Source organism: Ambystoma mexicanum, chromosome 6q (genome assembly GCF_040938575.1).
Source record: "Ambystoma mexicanum isolate Mex_15411 chromosome 6q, UKY_AmexF1_1, whole genome shotgun sequence".
NCBI classification, from domain to species: Eukaryota; Metazoa; Chordata; class Amphibia; order Caudata; family Ambystomatidae; genus Ambystoma; species Ambystoma mexicanum.
In genome coordinates this window covers 241,626,300-241,636,864 of record NC_090937.1, presented here as the reverse complement: position 1 = coordinate 241,636,864, position 10,565 = coordinate 241,626,300, and the positions used below count along the sequence as shown (strand labels likewise).

At 44.8% G+C, this 10,565-nt stretch overlaps 1 protein-coding gene across 1 annotated transcript; it reads right to left on the bottom strand.

The window, feature by feature from the left end:
- Positions 1–5,565: 5,565 nt before the first annotated feature.
- On the bottom strand, positions 5,566–5,991 carry LOC138515197 (uncharacterized). The gene has a single exon (XM_069630163.1). The coding sequence runs from the start codon at positions 5,989–5,991 to the stop codon at positions 5,566–5,568; it is 426 nt and encodes a 141-aa protein (XP_069486264.1).
- Positions 5,992–10,565: the final 4,574 nt, after the last annotated feature.

Here is a 10,565-nt window from a genome sequence, read left to right as displayed (position 1 = left end):
GAAGATACAAGGGTATTTTCAGAACACCAGGGGAAGATAAGGAAGGGAATGACAAGGCTGATCAATTGTCCATAATTGGGGCAATAACATGGGAACTGTTTCCCATTGAACACTTGCTCAGTGATATTGAAGTGGCTGTGGTAACACGTTCCAAATGTCAAGGAACAAGTGATCAACCAGTGGTGCAGTGGAGCTTTGATACACCCAATCAGGATTGATCGGAGCATGAAAAGAAAACCTGCATGTTTTACAATCGTCTGTCAGATGCAGAGAAACATCCTTTAACAGAGGAGGACTGAAAAGGAAGAGAGGAATTGAGGGTGATGTTAAAGAATAAACAAATATTTCAAATTGCAAGACAGACTGTTGGTACGAGAATCCATTTCAGGTCAGATCCAATGGGTGGTCCCTGTGTCATTTTGGGGTTTAATAAAACATCATGCCCATGATGGAATAACAGCGGGACACAGAGTTTCTCATAAAACATTGGAAATATTGAAAGAATATGCTTATTGGCTGCATATGTTCCAAGATGTGGAATTGTATACTGTGGAGAATCCTGTGGATCACCCATTAAACCCCTACCTAAAGTCTCCTCCCAGGTGGCCAGGAGAAGGTAGATGCTCCTTGATCCCAATTCTTGGGGTGGTGTACTACGGGAGGACCACCTGGGCGGAAACCAGACTCATGGAAGTGGGGAGATTGCTCAGGGTAAGACACAGTATTTTTCTTTGAAAACAAATACTGTTTCCCCAAACTTAAAGGAGGAATTAGCTTATTGCCATTTTGGAACATTTCAATCTTCTAGTAAGGGTAAAAAGGCAAAACCTGAAAGAGTGACTCTACTTTGTATTGAACCCAAGAAACCAATATTGTATACACCTAGGGTCCTACATCCTTCACAAGATCAATAGTATTCCAACAGGAGCGATGAACATGTGACCTTTTCTGTTCCTTCTGCCTCTAAAAGGGTTAAACCTTATCATTCTTCTCGTAATAAAATCTGATGAAGAAAATACATTTTAATATCCTTTGAAGAATTAGAGAAATTGCATTTTTCTAAATCAAACTTCAAGTCCCAGCATCCCTCAGGGACTGTGAAGAAGAAGAGGGCTAAAGAGGCAGGTAGGAGTCCAGGTCAGGCAGGCAAACCTAATGACTCTAAACAAGGTCAGGCAATTAATCCTAAGGGCATGCACCTGAACCTAAACAGCCCACCTGAGGAAGATAAAAGGCTGCCTGAGAGAGAAACAGTAGAAAGAAGTTGGGGCAGGAGCTGGAAGGTCAGACGTTGCAGAAGCAGAGCACTTAGCCAGCAGATCAGAAGGACGTATGATTACAACAGGGAGACCGGAGTACAGAGGATACTTTCAATTGCAAGTTGGTACTTTGCTCACAAACCCTGAATAGCTGTGGCAGCACTGGAGAGAAAAGAAAGAAGCAGTCAACCTTTCCAGGTGTGCCTCATTGAAGTTTCAGCTGTTCTGAATTCCTGTGTGCAGAGGCAAGCTGAGGGAAACTGGAGATTGGGAGACCGTCCCTTAATGAGGCCGGATCGGAGACACCTGTGCAGCAAAGGGGTGTGGATCTGAAGAGTGCCAGCAGCAGTAGTAGTAGTAGTAGTAGAAGAAACAAAGCCGGGAAGCTGCAACAGCCCACAGTCGTTATAGTTGGAAGTCTGAAAAGGAAGCTCCATACTCCTTAGAAGCAGAGGTTCCTTGCTGGTAACTATAGCCAGCTTTTAATTGCATTCACGTTGAGGTATGAGCAAGTAGAAATCCACAGCAGTCTTTGCATCAATGGTAAAGTAACACACATGTAACTGAAACGCTTGCGTGTAAGAAAAGCCTTTCTTTCCCTAACATCAGTAATACTTTGTTGCTGAGCAGTCGTGTGTCTCTGGTTAAAAGAGAGAACACTGCTGGTAGCCTAATTAAAGCTAAACTGACTTTCCTGAAGTGTTGCAAGTATTGTTTAAAGGGACTGCATGCATGAGACAATGTTTCCTAATACCTTGGAGGCTGAGTGCTAACCAAAAGGTGGGAAAGCGTCTCTCTTTGAAGTGGCAGTTCAATACTGAAACGCAATTGGGTGTGCCTAATTTAGGTTTCAATTGAAGATACACATCTTGCAACACATCAAAGGCTGAAGAAAGAGATTGCAGAAGTAGTAGAAACTGAAACCAGAACAAGCATTACCCAAGCTCATAGAGGTATTCCTATGAAAGTAAAATCCCACACACATAAGAACTGTGCACCAGTGCTCTGAAGTTGTTGAATGTATTGTTACCCAAGAGTCTTCATCCAAAGTTGGGAGAGTGGCACAACCTCTTTGGGGTATCCATTGAAGGCAAGGTGTAGACAAAGCTGAGGAAGGAAGCTTGCGAAGGGAGCTGGGTACTTGTTCACCCAAGTTGTTTATATATCTGCATGGCAAAGAATGTTTAGAAGAATCAGAAGTGGTCTAGAAGCCCAAAGCAGATTCTATGGTAGCTGCAAGAGAGGCAAAGAGGCTGCTCTTATACACAATACCCAGCATTGTTTGGTGTGTGCACAGTTTCAACCCACTTCCACAACACATAGAGCACCTTCAATTAAAAGAGGTCGGCCACTCCCCTGGCCAGATTTGCAAATATATTTCATTGGACCAGTCCAAAGGTCATCAAGGGGAAACAAATACATGCTAACAGTTACATGTTTAATGTCAAAGTGGTTGGAATGCTTATCAGCACCTGAATATAGTGCACAGACAGCAGCGACACTGCTAGTGAACCACATATTTTCTAGGTCTGGTTTGCGTCAAAGAATAGAATCAGACTATGGAAGTCATTTTGCAGTGCAGTAATGACCAAGATGTGGCAGATTCTACGAGTTAAAAGGAAGCTACATATTTTGTACCAGCCATCTTCTAGTGCTAATGTGGCACGATGCAACAAATCCATAATTGATATTCTTAAAAAATGTTTGGCTGAAGCAGGGTCTAGTTGGGTTTTATGACTCCCTTTGGTACTGATGGGCATTAGGGCAACACTGTCAAATTCTACAAACCTCAATCCACATGAAAACATCACATGCAGGAAAATGGTACTGCTCCAATACCAGTTGTATAGAACCAATAAGCAAATCCTGGTAAATGCATTCACAATTCATGAATATGTGGAAGAGTTGAGAAAGCATTTTCAGCTAACGGTGCCAAATCATACTATGAGAGGAAGTCATCTGTTAGGGAGTAACAAATAGGTTACCAGGTGTACAAGTTTAACTTCGCAAAAGGCAAAAGGAAAAATGCCAGAATTATGGCATCCTGGTGTGGCCCATTCAAAATTGTGGACAAGGTTTCGCCTCTTGTGCACAAAATAATGACCAAGGAAGGGAATCCGGCTGTGGAATTATTTGTCCACCTGAATCAAATCAAGACATTTCACCTGAAACATGAAGATAAGAGGTTAGAGCAGTCTGGAGAAAACAGTAGGGAGTGAGAGGTGTAACAGTCACATTAAAATCAAGATGAGTAAGTCAGTATGGTGAATGGCAGTAAGGTGAGTATCTCACACAGGGAGCAAAAGGGGTTTATCAGAGCAGGTACTAAGGCGTGTTTAATGAGGTGTGTCTGAAGGAATGAATGAGAAGTAAGCATACATGTACATTGACATTTCGGTGAAGATACTATGCAGTTGGAAAACAAGGGAAATCCTAAAGGGAAATGTTGCTTAGTACTTAACCTGTCTGTCCCTCTCTTCTGGTTTAAATTATTTAATCTATGTTCCTTCATCAGTGTTTTGTGGGGGTCCCTGTAGCCGGATGTCCATGGAGGAAGCCTTGGAATGGAGCAAGGGTGAGTCCCTGGGACTGGAAGTGGGAAAACGCGGAAAGAGACTGGTGGGCATAAAGGAGAGGACCAGATGATGAGTCATTGGGACTTCTAATTGAAATGTCACCACCAAGTCCAAAAGATGCCAAATCCATTCTAAATAGTTTCTCATTATGATATTTTTCTCTATAATTTCACTACAATTCTATCATTTTATACTTTTTTGTATGTTCTCTGTTCCTGCTCTGCCTTTAATCTATTGACAATCGTTGCCATTTTCCTTCCATCTATGAACAATTTTGCACAAAATAATTCAATTGTTTTCACTTCGATATCAAGCAAAAAAGTCAGATTGTTGCATGAAGATTACATGGTTTGATGGCATCAAAGTTTATTGAATGGAGCACATGGTTTCTAGCTATGCTTTATGCTTCTACAGTGGCCCTTGTTTAGGCAGGACTCTACAGAAGAAAAGGGGAGATGTACGGAAAAATGGTGTGCACTAATTTCGACAATGCCACTAATTTCAACAGAGACGCTAAGCCACCAGTTTCAACTGATGCTAACATTTCAAGAAGTGCTTTGTGTGATTTAGTATGTTAGGATTAATGTGTAGCATCAAGGATAAAGCATGGAGGTGTTTGTAGCAGTAGGAATTGAAATGAGGTGATTTGAAATGTAGGCTTTCGGCAGGCTTTAACATATTTTCATACTTAACACTACAGCATGTTCATGAACAATAGAGCTTTACATGGGCAAAACAGGGTTGCTTGTGAGGGTTAAATTCATAAAAGCAGAAAACAGAAATTAAAGGGTCAACATCCTGTTTTGCAAGGCAAAATGCTAAGTGTGATGAGATGGCAGGCCTTGTGAAACAAAGCCATGTCAATTGTTGAGGCACAGGAAGAAAGGATGGCATGTTGCATTTTCTTCCGACTGCAGCAAGGAATGGTTGACAGGGGTGTAGCTCACAAAAGAACAGAGAGCTGAGCTGGAAAATTACACGAGATGTGTGAACCGGGGAAGTGTTGGAATTTTGTGTCACGTGTTAAGAAACGGTTTGAAATGAAGGAAGTGACATCACCAGAAAGGTGGATAGAAATGTGCAGAATCCATATGTTCTGGACTAGGTTCTGAGAATATCATATCATGGACTGGGAGCTGGAAAGCAGAGCTTTTTGTGGGCCTTTTGGGTGCTTTTGACATAGGATTTTGTAACACTTACCTTATGATGTCCTGCAGGGGCACCCGTCTTTGGCGGTCAGATATGTGTTTGTGGCTCCCCTTCCGTGGTCAGGCATGATGGTAGTCCAAAACACCCCTTCCCCACCGAATTTGCAGACTGGCACGTTGGCCAGGCACACAGTGCATTTGGGAGTGTTTTATATGAGAGAGAGCATCAGCCTTCCTTTTTCGCACTGCAGGGCATTATCTTACAGTGAAATCATTCTGCGCCCATCTTAACTGGCGGGGAGATTGTACCTTGGCAGTCCGTAGATATTGGAGGTTATGGTGGTCAGTGAGTAACGTGATAGTATGACGTGCTCCGAGAAGATGATGTCACCATTCCTTAAAGGGTGCTTTGATAGCGAGTTCTTTATCTGTCACAGCATAATTTACAGGTGAGAATTTCTTAGACCAGAATGCCACTGGATGCAATTGGCTGGTTGTTGGGTCTCATTGGGACAACAGGGCCCCCATTGCTACGCTGGAGACATCTGTCTCTACCAGAAAAGGAATTTCTGGGTCCAGGTGTCAAAGTACTGCTGCACTGGTGAACTGATGCTTCAGCCGGGTGAAGGCTTGTTCAGCTTCCATGCTCCACATGAAGATCTTATACTTGCGTAGTAGTGAGGTGATCAGATGCACTATGTCCGAGAAATCAGAGATGAAACGCTGGTAGAAATTGGCAAACCCTAGGAAGCTTTGGACTGCTTTAACTGACGTGGACGATAGCCATTGGAGAATTTCCTCCACCTTACGATTGTCCATTTGGACTCCTTGTGGAGTTAGGATGAAGCCTAGGAACTCTACCTCAGTAACATGGAAGGTGCATTTCTCTAGCTTAGCATATAGTTGATGTAGCTTTTCCAAGACAGCCTTCACATGCTGTATGTGTTCTTTCACGGTTCCAAGGTTGCAGACTAGAACAGGATATTGTCCAAGTACACCATGGCGCATGCATCCAGAAGTTCTCTAGAACATCATTCATGAAAAATTGAAATGCTGCTGGCGTGTTACAAAGCCTGAAGGGCATGATGGTGTACTCGAAAAAGCCAAATTTGGTGCGAAAGGCTGTTTTCCATTCATTGCCGGCTTTCACGCGCACCAGATGATATGCTCAAGGGAGGTCAAGTTTGGTATAGATGTTACGTTAGTTTTCTATAACTGGGACCCTGGAATCAGATCTATTTGTCAATAATAGGGTCTGTGCGGAGGCAAGATGTTAGCCTGCTCTTTCTGGAACATGTCCTGATACATTTCGTGTTCAGAGGGTATTTTACCAATAATCCCAATCACTACCTGATGATCCTTCTCTTGAGTCGTAATAATTGTCTGGGCAGGACAGGGCATAAGTGAATAACAGGTCTGCAGACATTCCTCTGGGAAGGTCATCGTATGCTTTTTCCAATTCATATTAGTATTGTGGCACACCAACCAGGGCATTCCTAGAATGAATTGGAACTGGGGCGCATTGATTAAGTTGAAGACTATGAGTTCTCAATGACCATCGTTACACAACAACTCGACCTCCCCTGTACATTGATTCACAGGACCTGATGATAATTGCGTTCCGTCTACAGAGACTATGGGTCTCATTACTACTCTTGCGGAATGGGTTTACCGGCACCGGTAATGGTGCCGGTAAACACATTCCGCCCTATTACGAGATTCCCTCGCGGGACTCGGAAGAGACGTCTGGTAAAACCAGATGTTCTTTCTGGGTCCTGCAAGGAGACCAAGGAGCTAATAACGGGCCTGTTACTAACAGGCCAGTTATTAGCTCCATCCCCATTCCCATTGAGCCCTATAGGGGCTCAAATGGGAATGGGGAATGGTTTTGTGAATGAGGAATTACATGGTCCTCCATGGTTGGAATGACCCAGTAATTCCTCATTTAAAGACCATGGACCCGGACACGATTTCGGAGGCAGCCATGGTGCTTATAGCACCATGGCTACCTCTAATCTCATAATGAGGCCCTATGTTATCAGCTTTCTCCCTTTGCTGCATCAGAATGCCTAATCGTTGAGCCAGTGTGAAATCCACTTAGTTTCTTACAGCTCCACAGTCCACGTATGCCTCCAGGGTGCGCATCCTCTGTGCCTGTCTGGGCAGAGGAGTATTATTAGTGTTGTGAGATGTGAGACCTTTGATGTCTTCTCCTTCCTCGGCAAGCCAATGTCTACTCTTGTCGAGCCATGAAGTTTTCCGAAGGCTTTGCTATGATTTCCTCAGATTCAATGCTGGCTGTTACTCCCATTGGTTTTCGGGGCAACTTACTTGGGCAGTCCCTTAGGAAATGTCCTGCCTTTCCACAATGTAGGCGAAGCGAAGGGACACCCCTCTCAATGGGACCGGTCTGTCCTTCTTTCTTGCAACCAATGATCAAGCTGTACAACTAGATCTATATATTCAGAACAGTGTTCTGGAGGGTTGACCACTTGTGCCTAAACATCCTTGAGCTCACTACAGAGACCTCAGTAAAACAGGGTGGTTCTTTTTTCTTCCAGTCAGTTGGTATCAGCTACCAACCTATTGAAGGTAGTGATGTTTACCAGAAGATCTTGTGAACCCTGCCTCAAGGTTATCAGTTCCCCGTCTAAGGCAGGCCCTTGTGTCCTTCGGGCGAAGAGTTTGTCCAATTCTTGTTGGAATCCTGGGAAGTTATATGAATGGGATTGTCTCAATTAACTAACGGAACTGACCAGCTGGCTGCATCTCTCCCCAGATAGGATAAGACAAACGCAACCTTAGTTTGATCTGTAGGGAATGCTCCCGGTCAGCACAGAAAATGGAGCTGGCTTTGGTTCATGAATATAGCATACTTCTGTGGATCACACATGAAACATTCAGGTGGAGCTAGAGGGACAGTAACTGGGGTGGTGACCTGTATCTGGGCAGGCGTGGCTGCAGCGCCGTCTGGTGGACCTGGTAGGGGGACCTGGCCAGCTTGCTTGGGTTCTGGTTAGATGTTTTGCTAGTTCTTCAGTTCTTTCCCGATTCACCACCAACCCTTTTATCATAGTGTTGGTTTCAGAGTAGACGGCATGTACCTCCATCCTCAATTCCCCTAACAAGGCAGCTAACTGGTCTACCTTCGACATGACGCCCAGGCAGGACTTTAAAACGTGGGCTTAGTGTTCTGTTACGCTTACCTTCTGATGTCCTGCAGGAGCGCCTGTCGACGGTGGTCAGCTATGTGTTTGCGGCTCCCCTCCCGCGGTCAGGTGTGAAGGTAGTCCAAAACACCCCTTCCCCAGTGAAATCGCAGACCGGCACGTTGGCCCAGCGCACGGTGCGGTTGGAGTGTTTTGGGGATTGATTCTCCACTCTGGCTGATGTGGTTATGATGACCACTGTGTGGGCTGGTAAATTGGCACCTGTGCGACCTACGGCAACCAAGTGGAGACTTTATTGTTGGTTCTGTACTTATTCTCCCCCAAACCTCCCTTGATTCCCGCTAAGGCTGCTGGCTGGCAGGGGCACTGGCTCACATTCTGTATGTGGCAGCAAGCCCCAGCATGTAGTCTTCAGCACCAGGCCCAGTTGCTTCACTGGCCAAACGTGGTCCAGTCCTGTTGCGACACACGAGATGCTCCTGGTAAGTTAAATGTCTCAGGAAGAGTGGATGGTGGTTGTGCAGCAAAGCGCGAGTCTGTAAGTTTGGTTTTGCAGCTTTATCAACTGTTTGTGCTCAGTGCGAGCTGCGTAGAAATAATGTCTGCGCTGCATTGAAATTGTCCTGTGTTTCCTTAATGTCTTGTGTTTTCCTTCCGTATATGCGGTTACCCTCCAGGATGGCACAGATGCTGAAGAATATCAGCCTTGTCTGGATTGTGGCCGAAAGAATGAGGTAAGCAGGTTTCTTGGGGTTGGCTCGGGCCACAAGTCAAATTAATGTCCTGACCTGTGCCTTCTCTCTCAGGTGTCTGGCAGCAGCGAAGAGCGGATCGGAACAAGCAGGAGTCAAAGCGGGTAAGTAGCAGAAGACCGGAGATCTGACTGGTGTTTCCAGTTGCTGTATTCTTGCAGAAACGCTGCGATGGAGCGGATTGTAAGTGTTGAATTGCTTTTAGTGTAGCAGGAGAAATGATAAGCATGGGGTGCGGTCCAGGGGATGGTTATATAGCCCTGGGCTGCACCCTTGAACACTAGACCACCCGGGATGACTTCAGCATGGGCGATCTGGGGCCATCTTGGATACTATCCTGTGGTTTGACTTGGCAGCCATCTTGGTGTAGGCTATTAGCACTAATAAACAGCTGCCTTCGCCAGCCAGCTACCCTTAAAGCCCATATCTTGCCAATGCTGCAGGTGTGAGATAACGGGCCCAATACTCTGGCTGATTTGGCAGGTATACTATTATTGGGAAACATGTTCTGCCTTCTACTGGGAATCATGACAGATTTGCACATGAGTCGGGCCTGGGTTTTGCTGCATGTCAGAGTCTGCTCTGAGTCTCTCATTGCTGCGATTTAAAAAAAAAGAACGGGGCCCTGATTGTGAGCAAAGACTGGGCTGGGGCTGTGATTTTCAAAATTTGGAAGGCTTTCCTCAGATGAGAAAGCCAGGCTAGTTGTTTGGTAAAGGTGCTGTCTGAGCATAAAAAAACATTTTGCCAAGCCTGGCTGGGGCCTTGAAAGCTGTGTGCCTGGCTACATGACATTATTCCAAGGCAGTGTTGCAGAGAAGCTCGGGCTGAACGGTGGGGGCTGTGACTGGTGCTGAGACAGACCGAGGTGCAGCCATGGCCAGAGGAACCAGGATCGCAGAGGTCTCAAGTGAAGTGAAAGTCAGTATTAATAGGGATCTTAGAAACTGGAATTTCTTGCTAGGGGTGATTTGGCCCGGTCAAACTGACTCAGAAGGCAACTCCCTCTATCTCCGTGGTACCCAGAGACCAAGGAAGGTGCATGAATCAAAATTGGTTGGGAATAATTCTGTTATGCAAGAGAGTCCATGATCTCTAATCTCATACTAATACGATGTTAGCTAGAGGGTAAAGGGTAATGGGAGCTGAGGCTGTTCCTAAAGTGTATTTGCTGTCATAAACCAACGTAAATGTTTAACAGGACATGTCCTAATTTCATTCCCAATCTACTAATCGTAAATTAGTAGATTAGGCTGTTGATATTATTTTGTAAATTAAAAATGTTGTTTTTGGAAAATCGGGCTATAGCCTCAGTGGGATAGTTTCTCTATACAAACAAACATTGGTGGCTAGCATAATCTATGCCTTGGAATGCTCTTTTACTGACATGGATACCTGGGCTAACTGCCCCGGGGTTGGGTTTGCAGGCACATTCTGGGGCTGTCTAGTGCGACCCCAGTCGAAGCAGTTCGATTGGAGTTTGGTTAGTCTAGTAACAAATATTAAATTGAATAGAGGGAAGTTGTTCATTAAGATCATGTGTGCAGAGTCAAACACAGTGTTGGTCATTCTTCTGGATGGCATGCTGAATAGGTACAATCTGGCCTTGATGGAATTGAAATCCTTGAATGACAATATTTTTGAAAAAATGTACTGGTGC

Bases quoted from the DNA above. Each gene is read 5' to 3' on its own strand.
- LOC138515197 (XM_069630163.1), bottom strand. From the start codon at position 5,991: ATGCGCCATGGTGTACTTGGACAATATCCTGTTCTAGTCTGCAACCTT.